The following is a 19,221-nucleotide window of genomic DNA, read 5'->3' as shown; positions in this document are numbered from 1 at the left end:
AAGTCATTCCTAACTTTTCAGTGCAGTATGTCCTTTGTGTGTGTGTACTTTTTTTTTCTTTTCTGAATTACTGGGGTTTGATCTCAGGGCTTCTTGCTTGCTAAGGCAAGTGCTCTGCTACTTGAGCCACATGCTCAGCCCTTTTTTTGCTTCAGTTTTTTTTTTTTTTTCAGGTAGGGTCTGGTAATTTTGTCGAGGGTCAGTCTCAGACTGTGATCCTTCTGCCTCTAGCCTTCCTGTAACTGGGACCATAGGCATGCACCACCACCACATCTGACTTACTTGTTGAGAAGGAGTTTTGCTAACTTTTTGCCTGGGCTGGCCTCAAACTGCAGTTCTCCTGATCTCTGCTTATAGCTGGGATTACTGTATAGACATGAGCCACCACACTCAGCCACTAGTATATTTTAATATAATATTTATGTAAACTATATAATAGGTAAGTCAGTTTTTTTATTAGTGATGTGTTACTGATCACGTAAATTCTGACTTTGACCCAACAATGCATGAATGTAAAGATGTAATAATATGTTGCCAATTATTTTAATATTAAGATATGTAATGTTCTTTATAAAGTACTCATTTTGGGACCTTAATGTTACTAAAATAGCTAGACTGTGAAAAATTCACTAAAAATTTCTGAAAATAGCTTTCATAATAATTATATCATTATTAAATTTAAATATACTTTTAAAAATTATTTTTATTATATTATTGTTGTACTAGGAGTACATTTTGACATGTAAAAAAGTGCTTACAATGTATCTTAGTTAAACTCACCCCCTCCATCATTCTCCTTTATTTTGCTCCTTCCTTAGAATAGTTTCAACAGGTCTCATTTTTCTATTTTCATACATGAGTACATAATATTTCCATCATATTCACCTTCTTAACTCTTTCCAGTGTTGGATCCCACTGGTAGCAACACCCAGAAAAGACCTGTTTGCCTTTCTGTCCTTCATTTTTGAAAAAAAGACATTTTTGTTTATTTAAGATATTTGCAGGAAGTTTTATAATGACATGTCCATATAATCATCCTCTCCATTTTACTCCTTTCTGCCATAGACCCCTTCTTTTGGTGATTCCAACAGGTTTAAAAATTTTATGTTCATTTTTGTATGCAAAGTACATCAACCATATTCACCTTCTTTACTTCCTTTATCCTCCTGTTATCACTCTCCCCTTAGCATGACCTGTTTTTCATTCTTGTCCTTCATTGTTTAGGTATCTTCTGTTCATTTGTTCAGTGAGATTTTTGCTTTGGTATTAAACCTGCATATGTATTGTGCTTAAGTCAATGTAAGTACCATTCACTACACTTCCATACCCTTTTCCACCTATCCTGTGTTTTTTTTCATAATTTATAAATCATAGAAATTTATTTAGTTCATAGTTCTGGAGACTGGGAAGTCCAAGAGCATGGCACTGACATCTGCTTACCATAGTGTGAGAGCCTTCCACATGGGTCATTACATGGCAGGTGGTGTCACACGGTAAGACAGAGCAAGAATACCATTCCCTTGATAACCAATCAATCTATGAAAGGATTAATCCACTCTTGAGGACATGAACCCTATAACCAACATACTGCCAAAGGGTCCAACTCCAAATACCATTAACATGAATTTGGAATTACATTTCTAATGCATGAAATTTGGAGGGCCCATTTAAATCACAACAGTGGGTAACCATATATGCTGGTTTGCCTAGGAAAGACACAGTTTATACTGTCATCATAGTATAATCTTGTAAAACATCCTACTTTAGAACACTGGGTTCTTCCAGTGGTAGCTTGGACCAGAAAGTAGCAGTAGAGATGGTGAGAAGTGGTTGGATATAATATAAATTTTGAACATAGAATCTTTTCTCAGACTAGTTACTTGCTTCTGTATTTTAACTTCATTTAGTAAAGAGTAAATTTTGTAATTTATCTTCCAGAATCACTCTGAAGATTAGTTTAAGAACCTTGCTATTTTACATATTGTCTACGCATTAACATTTTTACATATTTAAATGACACCCATACTAACGTATTATCATATAAGGAAGTATTCATATAAAAACAGGTTATTGCTAAATACTATTCTCTTCTATTAAATAAGCCACAAATATTTTACTGTTTATTTATTTTGGTAGTACTGGCATTTGAACTCAGGGCATTGTATTTGCAAGTACTACCACTTGAGCCATACCTCCAGCCCTTTTCACTTTAGGTTGTTTTTCAGATAGGTCCTTGCTTTTCCCTTCTGTCCTATGTTGTTAAACAGCTCTGAGTATGTTTCCTTGGGTCTTATTCCTACACATATGTTATATATTTCATTGTTATTTGTTATGTTTCTTTTCTTTCTTTATTTCCTCCTCCCTTGGTCTCCTCTACCAGTCTTACTTTTGAGTACATGTTCTGTATATATTTCTGTCTATATATAATATTCCTTGTATTTGTATTGTGCTTATATTCCACATATGGAAGAAAACATGCAGGCTTTGACTTTTTGAACCTGACTAACTTCACTTAAGGTGATGTTCTCCAGTTCCATCCATTTATCTGCAAATGACAAAATTTCATTTTTCTTTATGGCTGAATAAAATGCCATTGTATACAAATACCACATTTTCTTAATCCATTCATCAGTTGCTGGGAATCTTGGCTATTTCCATAGCTTGGCTATTGTGAATAATGCCGTAAACATGGGTTTGCAGGTATCTTTATTGTAACCTGACTTGCCTTCCTTTTGGTATATCCCTAGGAGTGGTATGGCTGGATCATATGAGAGTTCTGTTTTTACTTTTTTGAGGTGCCTCCATACTGTTTTCCATAGTGGTTATACTAGTTTCCATTCCCACCAGCAGTGTATGCGGGTTCCTTTTTCTCCACATTCCTGCCAACATTTGTTATTTGTGTTCTGGATAATAGCTATTCTAACAATAGTGAGGTGGAATCTTAGTGTGGTTTTGATTTGCATTTAACTAAGAGAATTTTTTATTATATTGTCATCACAGCCTCCCTCAGTACTTCCACAAGAGGCCCCAGCCTCTTTTTCTCTTAAGAGACCCTATTAACTGGCTCATTTTGGAGACCTGGTGAGAGTCCATGAGTCTCCACTGTGGCTATTTAAGTCAGATATCTGTATAGTAGACTTAATTTTCTTTTTTTTACAAATGAACTAAGACTCTGGTCTAATATTCAGTGTAATAATCTTAGCCACCTTGTCTTTGCTTGCTATATGATGTCAGTTGACCTCTGCAACTACTGGTAACACGTCTAGATAGTGTTATGTTACACTTCCATCCATAATCTGCAAAAGAACACCAGTGGGATTTCCAAGGGTACTGGTTCGCCCTTCTATTCTAATATATTTCTCAGTGACTTCATGATGGGACTGACTTCTGAGCTTTCCTTGGGGCTACAGGAAGACATGGATCTAGTTTCAGTTTTCTGAATGCAGATACCCAGTTTTCTCAGTAACATTTGTTGAAGATGCTCTGTTTTCTCTATCATATGTTTTTGGCACCTTGGTCAAAAATTAGGTGGACATAGCTGCATGGATTCATATCTTGGTCTTCTGTTCTGTTCCATTGTTCCTCATGTCTGTTTTGTGCCAGTATCATGGTATTTTTATTGCTCTGGCTCTGTAATATAGTTTGAAGTCGGGTATTGTGATTCCTCCAGCATTGCTCTTTTGCTCAGCATTGCCTTGGCTATTCACAGTCTTTTGTATTTCCAAATGAACTTTAGGGTTGATTTTTCAATCTCTGTGATGAATGTCATTGGAATTTTGGTGGGGATTCCATTGAACATGTAAATTGCTTTTGGTAATACAGCCATTTTCACAATATTGATTTTGCCAATCCATGAGTGTGAGAGATCTTCCCATCTCCTGTAGTCTTCTTCAGTTTCTTTCTTCCATAGTTTATAGTTTTAATTATAGAGATCATTCACTTCCTTTCTTAAGTTTATTGCTAGGTATTTTTTTGAAGCTTTGAAAATGTAATTATCTTCCTATATTATTTCTCAGTGTACTCATTGTTGGTTTTTATAAATTTATTTTGTATCCTGCTACTTTGTTGAATATGTTTATGATGTCTAGGAATTCTGGTGTAGTTTTTCAGTCTTTTAGGTGTGAGATCATGTCATCTCCAAATAGGAATAGTTTGACTTCTTTCTTTCCTATTTGAATTCCTTTTATTTCTTCTTCCTGTCTTATTGCTCTGGCTAGGAATTGCAAGACTGTTGAGTAAGAGTGTAGAGAGTGGACACCCTTTCTTGTTCTTGACTTTAAAGGAAATAGTTTTAGTTTTTCCCCATTAGTATGATGTTGGCTATAGACTTGTCATGTATAGCCTTTATTATGTTAAGGTACATTCCTTCTGTTCTTAGTTTCATCAGAGCTTTTATCATGAAAGGATGTTGAATTTTGTTCACAGCTTTTTCTGCATCTATTGAAATGATCATGTATATTTTGGTCTTTGTTTTTGTTAATATGCTATATTACATTTAATGATTTTTATATGTTGAACTGTCCCTGCATCCCTGGGATAAAACCAACTTGATGATAGTATATGATCTTTATGTTGTTGAATTCTGTTTGCCTGTGTCATATTGAGAATTTTTGCATCTAAGTTCATTAAAGAGATTGGCCTGTAATTCTTTTTGCTGTGTCTTTGTCTGGTTTTGGGATGTGTGAAATACTGGCTTCATAGAATGATTTGGGCAATGTTCCTTTCCTTTCTATTTCATGGAAAACTTTGAGGAATGTTGGTGTTAGTTCTTCTTTAAAAGTCTGGTAGAATTTAGCAGTGACTCTTTCAGGTCCTGGACTTTTCTTTTATGGGGGACTAATGCTGCTTCAATTTCATTACTTGTAATAGATCTACTTAGGTGATTTATATCTTCTTGAATCAATTTAGTTTGGTCATATGTGTCTAGGAATTTATCCATTTCTTCTAGATTTTCTAATTTATGTGAATATAGGTTACAAAGTAATAATTAATGATCCCCTGGATATTGTTGATATTTGTTGTGATCACCCCTTTTTCATTTCTAATTTTATTTATTATAGGTCTTTTTCCTCATTTTAGTCAGATTTGTTATGGGTTTATCAATGTTATTTATATTTTCAAAGAACCAACTTCTTTTTTTTTGGTCTCTGTTTTGTGGCTTTGGGCTCTTATTTTTATTATCCACCTCTGCTAGTTTTTGGGTTTAGCTTGTTCTTGTTTTTGTGGGAGTTTGAGATGCAGCATTCTTTGAGGTCTTTCTATGTTTTTAATATATGCACTCATGGCTATAAACTTTCCTCTTAGGACTGCTTTGCTGTGTTCCACAGATTCTAGTAGGTTGTGCTTTCATTTTCATTAAGTTCCAAAAACATTTTTATTTACTGTCTTATTTCTTCAGTGATTCACTCATCATGGAGCAATGTGTTGTTCAGTCTCCAGGTGTTTGACTATTTTCTGCTGTATCTTTTGTCTTCCTTATTTCATTTATCCCCACCCCTTTTTAAAAAATAATTTCTTTGGTTTTCTTCCAATGTTTGTTGGGTTTCTTAAGTGGTTTTTGAGTCTTCTCAATTTTTTTTATCCCTGTTGTCTTGGGATTCTTTGAGTTCCTCCTTAATCATTCTTGCCATCATTCTTTTGACCTCAGAAACTAAGGATTCATTCCCTTCAGTCCACCATATCCTTTTTTGTGTGATTATTAACCTTTTGAGTAGTCATATCCCATGCATTCTTTTATTCCCTTGTTTCTATTTTGAGGTTTGTTTATGTGTTATTGATTAGTTGGTTGGTGGTATTAATCATCTGTTATATTTCCCTTGACATAATTTCTCTGCTCTGGCTGACTTGGTTGTTAGCTAGGTGGTTGTATCATTTCTATCTGCTGATGTATAACTTTACAATAACAAATTCACAAAATCAATTCCAAACCAATTATTTACATAGTTAACACCCTTGGCAATATTATTAGGGAAATAAAAGTTGTTTATATAGAGATTAAACTTAAGTAATAAAAATAATGGGGATAGAAGAGGAGATGGGAATGAAGGAGAGATGGGGAGAAGGAGAAAGAAGATATGAGGGGTGGGAGCTCTGGAGTAATAAGACTTTGATGTGTATGTAAAGATGGAGTTCAGTCATTGTGGAGGAGGGTGCTACTGTCAGGGATGCAGAGTGATATGAAGGATGGGAGTAATGTATAAAGTTGGTATAATAGACTACTTGGTGAATGGTTCATGTGGAAGAGGTAGAGACAGTTGTCAGGGAAAGGAGTTGAAGAGAGGAAGATGAGAGGTAAGAAAAAATATTGGGGGAGAGAAAAGAAAATGGAGCAAGATAGGGCTAAACAAATTAGAATTTGAACAGAATGCAAAAAAGATATCTATCTATCTATCTATATTCCAAATTTCTTCCATGTTGTAGAGAGGAAAGCGAATCCTCTGAGTTCAATGAGTGCAGTGGGTACTCCACTCTCATTTCTAATCCTCAGTTTTTAGACTGACACTCTCATTCCTGGTGCTGGCCCTTTAGACAGGAGCCTTTTTTGGGTCCCTGCCCCTCAGGATACATAGATTGAGCCGGGTGGCAATCAGTGGTGCCCCTCTCTACCAGACAGGTTTTGAGGGTTCCACTCAGGATGTTTAAGCCCAGGCTTCTCTTGGTGGGGGGTGGACAGTCAGGGTCAACTTGTTTGTTTGAGTAGGCAGGGTCTCTAAAGTGGTCCCCAGAAGAACTGATATGTGAGTAGTGGCCAGCCACTTCTGCCCCACTGGCAAGCCTAGGAGCTGTAGCTTGAGCTGTTTGGTAGAAAGCTCTTCTCTGGAAAGGTAGTTAGTTTCAGCTCACTATTAACTTCTCCAGGTTGGCCAAATGTGTTGATATTTTCCCCAGGCTGTGCAGGATGAGCTGCCCTTACCCTACACTGACTCAAACAGACCCACCACTTTCTATAAAGAGTTCACAGGCTGTTCCACCCCTTCCCCACCAGGCGGAGGGGGCAGGAGATTTCACTCTGTTTATTAGATCAATGGCTTTGTCCAGAAGGGGTGCAATCAGTGCCCCCCGCGAGCTACATGGTTTCCTCCAAGATGTAAGATGCAGCAAACTCATCTGAATGGGTTTTAGTGGTCTCTCCATGGTGCCAGGGTTTGTGGTCTGGGTCACATGTTCGTGATTCTTGGTGGCTCCAGACAACCCAGGCACTTTCAGAAATCATTCTTCAGTACTCTGCATTGATTTTGTCCTTTCTCTGGAGAGAGAAGATTGAAAAAGAAAGGAAGGAGGAAGGGAAGGAGGGAGGGGTGGAGGGAGGGAGGAAGGAAGGAAGGAAGAAAAGAAAGAAAGAAAGAAAAAAGAGGCTGCTCCCCAATATCCCAGTGTGGCAGCTAGCAGCCACAGCTCCTAAGCATCTGGGGCTGTTTGCACTATAAAAAGATAATTAAAGGTTAGTTGTACATTTGGTCTGCCTGTGTACTGACAATACCTTACTTGGTGGAGTAGCCAGGTTCCCTTACTCTTGCTATAGTTTTCTTTTAGGCTTGTTTGAGCTCAGTGTTTTGGGAGGGGTCTATCAGCAATCCACCTTCTTGTTGAATCCTAACTACTTTTGTATGCTGTTTCATTCCACATCTCTTTAAAATTCTGAAGTAGGTCAGAATTGATGCCTTCCTTTTTTCTCCACAGGTTTTCTATAGCTGATAGATATCAAAATGAATATTCCATTGATTTTTTTTTATTTCAAAAAATGCCATTGTAGCCACTAAGCATTTGAAGCATATGCTGGAGGGCTTAGAGCCCATATCTCATACGCCTGATTTTTCTGTCCATTCCTGTCTTTATCTTTTATATCAAAGGCAGCCTTGAGGGAGGATAAGAAGCCTCAAAATGGAAGTGAGTAGTTTGACCATCAAAGTAGTGAGAGAAACAGTCGTACTTCTTGCCTGTGGTGGTAAAAGTGAATTATGGATAGGAAGAGTGGCAGGAGGTTATGGTATCAGTATGTGAATGTGTGTATTAAGACATTAAAAATTAACTTGATCAGTCCATCTTTCTGAGCTTCCTTTTTGAGAATTAAAAAAAAAGCGATATTGATCCTTGGTACAAAAGTAAAATAGTGATTGAAAGTAGAGAAAGAAAACAATTATTTAAAGAGAAAGAACTACAGCAACCTTGAACACTTGGAACATGGTCAGCAAACATTTTTTGTAAATGATTTTAGGCCCCATGGTGTCTACTGCAGTTCAGCCCCTGCATTATGGAAGCTGCTATAGCCAAATATATGAAAGAATCAATCTGTTTTCCAATGAAACTATTAATTATTAGTTTGTAGACAGCTGCCTTAGAATTTCAATAACATCACCAAACTCACCCCCTTAAAGATACAAATCAAGTAAATTCAGTTCCCTCATCTTTAACTCACAGAGACTGGATTACACTTAATCTCCAAAGTCCCAGCTCATCCTAATACTCTAAGAGTTTGAAAAAGTTGGCTAAGGCTTCTCTCATGGAAGTTTATATAGTTTTTATCATGTCTGGCAAGACTATAGTTGTCCCTTGAGCCAGGAAGTTAAAAATACTGGGAAATGTACTCCTTTATTTCATAGAATTGTTATCATAACTGCTGTCAGGTTATACTTTCAAAGATCATCTGCAAAGGAGAAACTCAAAAGGTCCCTGCTGTTCTGCAGTGCTAGCAGAGCATGGCCATTAAGCAACCTTGTTTGAAAAGACTGATGACAAAAACTGATGACTCACTGAGGCATTTTGATTATCTTAATTCTGTTACTTGGATAGCAAGCTGTTTAGTAAGTGCCACTTTAAAAAGAAGAAAGCAGGAGCCAGAATCAGTGGCTGAGGTCTGTAATCCCAGCTACTTAGAGGCAGAGATCAGAGATCAAGAAGAATGTAGTCTGAGGCCAGCTCCAAGCAAAAAACATGAGACACTATCAGAAAAATAAATAAAAAAGGGGTGGGGACATGGCTCAAACCCCAGTACTGCCAATAGAAATAAAAATAAAAAATAAGAAGAAAACAGAACCAAGAAGTCCAGTAGATTCTTGGAGTCATTTTGGCTTTTGATTTTTTTATATTCTTCCATCTTTCTCCCCAAACTGACCCATTTCTAGCTTATTAATGAGGTTTTGCAAATCTAATGTTTAGTCTATTTCTATAGATTGTTCTATGGATATATATAACATACATTATACATATATATGGATGTATATAGTTGTATGTATTATGAACTCTGTCACCAAGTAGAACCCTCACTTAGCTAATCTGCCTTTCTGTGCAACCCTTCTGTCATAAATACACCCTGCGTGAAGGTGCCAGTATCCTCTGCATCAGTGTATGCACTGGTCCTTTCCTCTTTGTGACTTATTTGAGCATATGTATATATATACATATATATACATATGTATATATATGTATATATACATGTATATGTATATATACATACATGTATATATATGTATATATATACATATGCTCAAATATATCTTATTTATAGATATGAAATCTATTTTGTGTTTCACGGAGTACAATATGAGTCATCATTCATGCTTATCACATAAATTTCTCGCGTATTTTCGAAAACAACTGTAATTCTCATCACTGCTGGTTAAAGAATAAAACTTTTCTTTAAAAAAATTAAGAATCTTGAACAATTACTTAAATGGCATCCCTAAAATACCTCTCTATAATTAATATTTGCTTTCAGTAGTAGCTTATTTTTAAACGTATAATTGAATGCAACTAAACTAAACAAATTAATATCCTAAAAACAAGGGTGATGAATTATACATTTTATATATCACTGGGAACTAGTATTTCTTAATTTAATAAAAATTTGATGTTGTTTGAAGATAAATTGAGATTTCTCTATGATTCATTGACATGAAACAATTGTGGTATTGCTCTTATGATTCCTTTTCTCCAATACAAATTGATAAGTTAATATTCTTGTTTGTATAATAAATTCTGAACATTTATGCTAAGTAGGATCAGTTCTCTGAGCCCCATTAATACTGAAAGGACAGGTAAGATCAAATTTTCATAGTATGAAATAATGAAATCTTTGGGAAAGATCTGTTGAAAATACCAGCCTTAAACTTGACTGTAGACAATAGTAAGTACTTTTCTTTATTGAGTTCCCTGCCTCAATATAATATTAAATAGCTCCCTATTTGACATACATTATTAAATAACCTTCTAATATAGATAGTACTGTGCCCACTAAATATCTCTTAGTTACTGCTACAGAATATGTATAAAAAATTCTAGAGATTTTATTTTTTCACTTAATTGAAAAATCTAGAAGGAGGTCATGCTACGGCAGTATGTGATCCAGGGAGTCCAATATATGAGCTATATAGCTGACATACATAGCCCAGACTGGCCTTGAACTGTCAGTCCTCCTGAATGCTGGGATTATAGACACCTGCCACCACGCCCAGCTCATATGTTGCTTTTTAGATGCTTTTATCCTAAGAATACCAATCATTTTGGTAGTATGTACTATCTTGTTACTTCCAGTTGCACTACTTTCCTATTACTTCTTTCAAAAACAAAGTTTTCTTCACCTCTAAATATCTCCTTGCATCTCATCATAATCTGAATTAAGCCATGTGCCTTACCCTGAACCAATCACTTGGGCAGGGGAATGGACTTCATTGGTTGGGTTAAGACAATCTAGGACTACCCTCATTGGAGAAGGGTAGTCCTCTAAACGACATTGTGGTGAGTGAGGGAAAACTGATGATGTGCAGCAAACAACCATTCCCTGCTGCAGCTCTTCTTTATTTTATGCAAAATAATTCAACAGTAATTAGTAGCATATACTACATGGTACTAATGATAATTATCATTAAGAAGAAGAACTAAATTAATGCTATAGATACATTTTAGTTTTCAAAACCATCTTGAGAAATAGTATTAAACCACTGGTTTACAGAAGTTCAATATCAAATGGTTAGTCAGATCTACGTCAGTCTCACTTCAATTTTCATGGCTTTTTTTACCATGTCATGCTATCTCCATAGTACACCAAAAGTTGGCTATTAGAAATGTTAAGTATTGTCTTAGGAATTCATCATCGCTGTCGAATTCAAGGAAAATAATCTATCTTTCTTGGTTTAATGTGCACTGAACCCAAGTAGATATAAGCCTTAAGACAGAATTACTAAAAAGGAAATAATTTACCTTCTTTCATCCACTTGTGAGCACAAGGAAGGTACTCTATGCCATATGCATGCAGACATATATGTATACTTACATGTAAATACACACACACAAATATAAATGCCTATCTGTGAGTATTGCATACATCACAAATTCTATGAGGTTTTGGACTTGCCACTTAATGAAAAAAAAAGAACAGGCTAAAAGGCACAGGCTCTACCCTCTATATGAACCTCATAGTGAATGCTAAAAACTGTATCATTTATCACTGTCTAGTTCTTCTTCTTAATGATCTTAATAATCAAGTACTATGTCTAAAGGACTATTTCTGATGCATTGTGAATTTTCTGGGTATCCTAACTTTAGTTCCATACTCTACCACCTGGAGGGTTTACTTCATGCTTCAGAATTTTTCATGTTTGTACTTGCATAAGTCTCAGACTTGTATGACCAATTCAAATTATTTTATTCTTACTGAGGCCTTGCTTTCCCTCTAGTTTTCTGCAGGAAGCTGACTGCACTTGTGGAATTGTGCAGCTCTGATCCTCTGCTATTCTGTAGCTTGAGTAACTATAAATTCAAAACAAATTTAAAATTACATTGACTTAAGCACAGTGTATGTACAGGTATAATACCAAGGCAAAAATCCCACTGAAGAACAGGCAGACAACTAAACAATAAAGGACAAGGGGAAGGCACTTACAGGAGAGAAAAGGTAATAGAAGGAAGAAAAGAAGGTGAATATTGTTGATGTACTTTCTATACAATCATGAATATAGAGTTTTTAAACCTGTTGAAATCTCCATAAGAAGAAGATTAAGGTAGAAAGGAGAAAAATAGAAGGAATGAACCAGTTTGAGATATAATACGTACACACATGGAAATATCATAATGAAACTCTCTGTATAGCTATCCTAAACAGACAAAAATGTCTTTCTTCAAAAATGAAGGAAAGAAAGGTTAAAAAAGGTCTTGTTCAGGTGTTGATACCAATGAGAAGGGGGAGGATGTAAGAAAAGGGTATAGGAGGATGAATATGGTAGACATATATATTCATGTATGAAAATGGAAAATAAGACCTGTTGAAACTATTCTAAGGGGAAAAGGGAGGATAAAGGAGAATGATGGAGGAGGTGAATTTAACTAAGATATATTGTAAGCACTTTTGTAAATGTCACAATGTACCCCCAATACAGCAATAATATGCTAATTAAAATAAAATAAAATTTAATAAATAAAATGTATTTTCCATATGTAATGTTTTAAGCAAGAATTTATTATAAGGCAGAAATACTCTTGCATTAGCAATAAGTCAATCAGAAATCCCTTCTGAATCTTTGGCTCTGTAACAGTATTTGGAAATAGCTACTTAATAGTACTCTAAACTTCCTAGTACTTACTGAATTGACAACACTTTTCACCTAATTTCTAATGCTATTTAAGTGTTGTCTTTGTTGATTAATGTATTATATATTAGTACTGTGAAGTATATTAGACAATTTGTCAAATAGCAATTTATGATATAATAATTTGCTATACAACAGAGTTACAATTCTCTGCATAGGATTTATAGTCTGGGTTGGTAGCTGGGGAGTGCAAAGAGAATTGAATGAAGGAGTAACTATAAACATGAAGAGGAAAGAGTAGAGAATGTGAACTAACTTTCAAAATAGTAATAATAGGATTAATCAGTCACTGCAGGTAGTAACTAATCCAGTGTCATTTACTTTTCTGTTTAACTTTTGTGATTATAGTCTTTTATTTGGTGTTAGAGAAAATAAAATTCCCTAGAAGTTTTCAGTAAAATGCATTATTAAAAATAGTTGCAAAAGAATAAGTATGGGTTTGCTGGAGTATTATTTTGCCTTGGGTAATATACATTGTGAAACACTTAAAATACTTAACCTATATCTAGAAAAGTTTATGGTGTCTGCTTTCTAACATAAAAGATGTGCTCTTTTCATGTTTTCTTTTATCCTCACCTTTAACAAAAGGGGCACAAAGCATGGCCAAACATGTAGTGCTTTTTGTTCTGTCAGACATCCCTAATAGGTTATAAATGTAACTTCCATCGTAATTTTGTCTCATTGTTCATCTGTCAATTCCTCTAGGAGGTGATTTTCTGTCCTTTCTGAGAAAGAAGAAGGATGAACTAAAACTCAAACAGTTAGTAAAATTTTCCTTAGATGCTGCTGCTGGTATGTTATATCTCGAGAGTAAAAACTGTATACACAGGTAAGGAGAACATTTTTAAAGCATTTTTCATTTTCATAGAATGCTGGAAAACTGACATGTGCTATAATACTAAGTAAACTTATTTCATAAAATGTATATTATCTTACTATATTTTTGTGAAAGCATTCTTTGCTAGTTGCTTATAAACAGTTATTTTCCCTCTTATTTAAGGAAAATACCTAATTGGACAAGTTCCTTCTTAATTAGAATTCGTTAGAATTTTTTCCATTGCAAACATGAATAGCAGTGATAAGGAATGTATTACATTGTAGTAATATAAGAACTGTGGCCTTATAATTAAGAAAAGTGTTTCAAGTGTTGCTGATTCTCATTTTCTAGAACCATGGAAAAGCTTAACAGTAAAACATTCATGACAGTGAGTTCAGCCAAAGACAAAAGATTTTAGTGTATTAGTTATTTCAAAGGAGAAACTTTATCTGATTATGTATAGTGGCCTGGTCTTAGTGTTTTGTAGATCATGATTTAGTTGCTTTTAGCTGAAAGAGTTCTTTACTGCTAAATGTTAATGCAGCTTAAGATATGTTGCAGAATTTGATGTCAGATCCTGAATATGGTTAAGTGTATATAAGAAAAATGAAGTAAGACCTGTTGCAGTTTTTATTCACCAGAGGCAGAGCACAATACTTAAGCATGGTTCGTTGTCAGACTGAGCTGTTGTAGACTTTATCCAAGCTCGTTTCATTATTGAAGTAACACCTTTTTCTGAGGTTTCTCATTAAACAGCCTTTGAGTTGTCATTGTAGTGAAGTCGTTGACTTGCTGTGGTAAGGTTGTATAAAATATAATTACAGCAAAACAAAGTTACCTCCACCTTACCATACATGTATGTGATCTCAGTGTATTCTTTTGGTTTGATTTTCCCAAAACATTTTGCTAACTCTTCAGCTTTATTCTAGAACTAAAATTATGATCCATTTTCTAAGTATGGTTCAAAAATTGCATGTATTTTGGAATACATTTCAGTGAGGATACTATTTTTCTAGAAATTAAGACTAAAACTAACCTGTGCCATTGTATTTCTGCTTTACTTTCTATGGATATACACCAAGTTACATTGTAAGAGTTCTTTTGAAGACATAAAATACATTTGAATTTAGACAAGAATTGTATTATAATTAATTTCATTAGAGCTAAACACTTTTGCTAAAATTATATTAACATAATGGGTTTTGTTCTTTATTAATAAAATTTATAATTATGTTTCTGAAGTATTGAGATATTTTGTGTATCAAATTCTCTACTGTGTCCCATATTTTTCAGTTTTAGACCATCTATGACTCTAAGCCATAATAAGTACACATTATTACCTTGTTTTATTCATTTGTCAGTTGCTAATAACATGTTTTCAGTTTCTGATGCACTGCAGTTAAGGGAACCATTGTTATATATCTTCCTGTGTTAAACATCTTGTTGTGTAGTGATTACTCAGCCTATAAATGGCTAACTTTTTATAATCAGAATTGAAATCACTGTAGATTACAGATGATAGTTAGCTTTTTAAAATTTACCCTTCTCCCCAAATCATAACAGTATCTGCTGTAATGTGTTTCCTACTTTGGTTTTTAAGATTTTTTTATGCATTCCTAAATTTTTGAAAATCAACCATTGTTTGACCACAGTCCTAGCAGGTTGTGCATAGTCCTGTATCATTTTCCTGCTGTGAAGGTTTCCCCATTGAACATCTTGAACAGTGTCATTGAAAGCATGTTTGGTGAATAAGTTTCAACATTAGTGCCAACTTTCAGTGATTGGTAATGGCTCTCTGGGGTATGTATTGAGAGAGATATAGAATCAGCTACAAAGAGACAGTAATTGATTATTTATGTTTGTGTATGCACTAATACACGAACCCCAAAGTTGTCATATTTTGCAAAGAATATCTTCTTTTTGCCTTTATTCTCAAATACGTTTCTATTTTTTTAATGTCTGATATGATTTTTCATACTAGCCATAAAAAAGTAATGATACAGTATTTTTCTATTATTACCTCCATTGATTTGTTCTAAACTATCTATCATCTTAATCATTAGTACTATGAATTTTGTGATGCCTCTAGCTGATAGTCTTTTCTTCCTCTTCAAACTTATGTAAATGCTCCCTTGGATGAACTCATTTTTTTCTTTTCATTTTAGTACCTCCCCTATACATGGCATTGTATTGAAAAAATAAATCATTCTTTGTTTTGAATTTTTTTATAGTAGTGAATTGTGCTAGAGAAGCCTGTTCCTATGTGCGAGTCAGTAGAACTATTTCTCTGTGAGCACTAGTAATTGAGTGAAATTTAACAGTCCTAATCTGAAAATACTAAATCCAGAATTCTCAAAAATCTGAAAATTTTTGAGTGCCAACATGATGCCACAGTGGAAAATTCCACACCATGACAGTTTGTTTCATGCATAAAATTGCTAAAATAGTTTGTAAAATTATCTTCACACTATGTATATAAAGTATATGTGAAACAAATGAATCTCGTGTTTAGACAAGGGTCCACCCCCAAGATATCTCACTGTATATGTGAAAATATTTCAAAGTCCAAAAAACTCTGAAATCCAAAAGCATATCTGATCCCAAGCATTTCAGGTAATAGATAATTGATGTGTACTTCAAAAATACAGGCAGTTCCTGTCTGAATTAGTGGAATACCAACAAGAAAACCATGGCCCCTGCTTTCAGATGAGTATAATAAGAAATAATGACAATGTAAAGAGATAATCAATTTGTGATAATATGTATAAAACTCTATGGCATACCATTAAGAGTGTCTAATATGAACAGTTATTGTGGGGTGTGGTAAGCATAATCAGGAAAGCTTTGCAAAGGATAGTATTTGAGACTTAATGGAAGGGGTTGTCATTGAATAAAAGGAGAAGGAATATTCTAGCTGAAGAAAAGTTGAAAACAAAGGTATTGTGTTATGTATGAAAAAAATGTGACTTAACCAAGGTATTTCAAAGAGTTTAGTTTTATTGCAAAGGGAAGTCCAGGCGGATAGGACTGAGTCAGGTAAACAGGGTTATTCTACTAAAATGATGTATACCACTTAATTAGGCTGAGCTGGGAAAACGAAAATTCATATCATCTTAAGAACGGTGAAATGCTATGTTTTTTAACTGGAAAAGGAATTTGAACAAAATTCACAAATCCCTCAGAAATATGTACTCTCATGAAAACATGTAGGCAAATATATTTTTAAATTTCAGTGGAAAACTAATTTAGGAAAGTTAAGATTGCCTAGAAAGGAATACTACATTGCACATATGTATTCTACGAGAATGACTCATTCAGTGCTTTCTGATAATGCTAATGCATGTGTACTTTTATTGTTACTATTATTATTCATTTATTCACATGTGCATAAGTTTTTAATTTTTTTTAGGGTTGTTCATTTCTTTTTTTTTCCTTTTTCTTTTATTATTCATATGTGCATACAAGGCTTGGCTCATTTCTCCCCCTGCCCCCACCCCCTCCCTTACCACCCACTCCGCCCCTCCCTCTCTCCCCCACCCTCTCAATACCCAGCAGAAACTATTTTGCCCTTATTTCTAATTTTGTTGTAGAGAGAGTATAAGCAATAACAGGAAGGGACAAGGGTTTTTGCTGGTTGAGATAAGGATAGCTATACAGGGCATTGACTGACATTGATTTCCTGTGCGTGGGTGTTACCTTCTAGGTTAATTCTTTTTGATCTAACCTTTTCTCTAGTTCCTGTTCTCCTTTTCCTATTGGCCTCAGTTGCTTTTAAGGTATCTGCTTTAGTTTCTCTGTGTTAAGGGCAACAAATGCTAGCTAGTTTTTAGGTGTCTTACCTATCCTCACCCCTTCCTTGTGTGCTCTCGCTTTTATCATATGCTCATAGTCCAATCCCCTTGTTGTGTTTGCCCTTGATCTAATGTCCACATATGAGGGCAAACATACGATTTTTGGTCTTTTGGGCCAGGCTAATCTCACTCAGAATGATGTTCTCCAATTCCATCCATTTACCAGCAAATGATAACATTTTGTTCTTCTTCATCGCTGCATAAAATTCCATTGTGTATAGATACCACATTTTCTTAATTCATTCGTCAGTTGTGGGGCATCTTGGCTGTTTCCATAACTTGGCTATTGTGAATAGTGCTGCAATAAACATGGATGTGCAGGTGCCTCTGGAGTAACCTGTGTCACAGTCTTTTGGGTATATCCCCAAGAGTGGTATTGCTGGATCAAATGGTAGATCGATGTCTAGCTTTTTAAGTAGCCTCCAAATATTTTTCCAGAGTGGTTGTCCTAGTCTACATTCCCACCAACAGTGTAAGAGGGTTGCTTTTTCCCCGCATCCTCGCCAACACCTGTTGTTGGTGGTGTGTGCATAAGTTTTTTGAGTCACTTCTCCCCCCTGTCCCCACCCCCCAACATCTCCCCCCTCCCCCCACTTCCAGGCAGAATCTGTTCTGCCAGTATCTCTAATTTTGTTGAATAGATGACATAAGCATAATAAGAAAGACAAAGGGGTTTTGCTAGTTAAGGACAGCTATACAGAGAGATTCCTAGCATTGCTTTCATGTAAAAATGTGTTACAACCCAAGCTGATTCATCTCTAACTGATCTTTAGACTGGTTCCTGATCCCCTTCTTGTGTTGACTGACCTCTGTCACTTTAAGGTTTCTATATTAGTTCCTCTGGAGTGGGGACATCAAACACTTTCATGTTTTAAGTTTCTTACCTATCCCCATGCTTCCCATATGTGCTCTCCCTTTGTCATGTGACCCAAGTCCAACAACATTGCTGTATTTGCCATAGATCTAAAGTCCGCATATGAGGGAGAACATAGGATTTTTGGTCTTCTGAGCCTGGCTAACATCACTCAGAGCTATGTTCTCCAGTTCCATCCATTTACTTGTAAATGATAAGATTTCATTCTTCTTCATGGCTGAGTAAAATTCCATTGTGTATAAATACCACATTTTCTCGATCCATTCATCAGTAGTGGGGCATCTTGGTTGTTTCCATAACTTGGCTATTGTGAATAGCGCTGTAATAAAAATAGGTGTGCAGATGCCTTTGGAGTAACCTGTGTCGCATTCCTTTGGGTATGTCCCCAGGAGTGGGATTGCTGGATCATATGGCATATCTATATTTAGATTTTGAAGAAGTCTCCATATTTTTTTTCAAAGTGGTTGCACTAGATTGTATTCCCACCAGCAGTGTACGGGGATCCTTTTTATCCACATCCTCGCCAACACATGTTGTTGCTGGTGTTTTTGATGATGGCTATTCTAACAGGTGTGAGGTGGAGTCTTAGTGTGGTTTTGATTTGCATTTCCTTTATGGCTAGAAATGGTGAGCATTTTTTCATGTGCTTTTTTGCCATTTGAATTTCTTCTTTTGAGAAAGTTCTGTTCAGTTCACTTGCCCATTTCTTTATTGGTTCATTGATTTAGGGAGAGTTTAGTTTCTTAAGTTTCCTGTATAATCTGGTTATCAGTCCCTTGTGTGATGTAAAGCTGGCAAATATTTTCTCCCACTCTGTGAGTGGTCTCTTCAGTTTAGAGACCATTTCTTTTGTTGTGCAGAAGCTTTTAAATTTTATGAAGTCCCATTTGTCCATCCTTTCTCTTAGTTGCTGGGCTGCTGGGGTTCTATTGAGGAAGTCCTTGCCTATACCTATTAGTTCCAGAATGTTTGCTGCTCCTTCTTATACTAACTGCAGAGTTTCAGGTCTGATATTAAGGTCCTTGATCCATTTTGAGGTGATACTAGTACAGGGTGATAGACATGGATCTAGTTTCAGTTTCTTGCAGACTGGTAACC

At 35.4% G+C, this 19,221-nt stretch overlaps 1 protein-coding gene across 12 annotated transcripts in view; it reads left to right on the top strand.

Moving 5' to 3' along the window:
- The window catches only part of Fer (FER tyrosine kinase), a 486,842-nt gene that overhangs the window by 360,059 nt on the left and 107,562 nt on the right, over positions 1-19,221 (top strand). For 11 of the 12 annotated variants that reach the window (XM_074076987.1, XM_074076984.1, XM_074076983.1 and 8 more), the window contains one exon: positions 13,287-13,410. The exons of the other annotated variant lie outside the window; for it this stretch is intronic. In XM_074076987.1, the coding sequence (XP_073933088.1) occupies positions 13,287-13,410 (124 nt within the window). The remainder of the gene's footprint in view (positions 1-13,286; positions 13,411-19,221) is intronic. 12 annotated transcript variants of the gene reach the window in all.

The sequence above is a fragment of the Castor canadensis genome, chromosome 6, assembly GCF_047511655.1.
Source record: "Castor canadensis chromosome 6, mCasCan1.hap1v2, whole genome shotgun sequence".
Lineage (NCBI taxonomy): Eukaryota > Metazoa > Chordata > Mammalia > Rodentia > Castoridae > Castor > Castor canadensis.
Note: the sequence above shows the minus strand (reverse complement) of the source record. Positions and strands in the feature narration are given on the sequence as shown.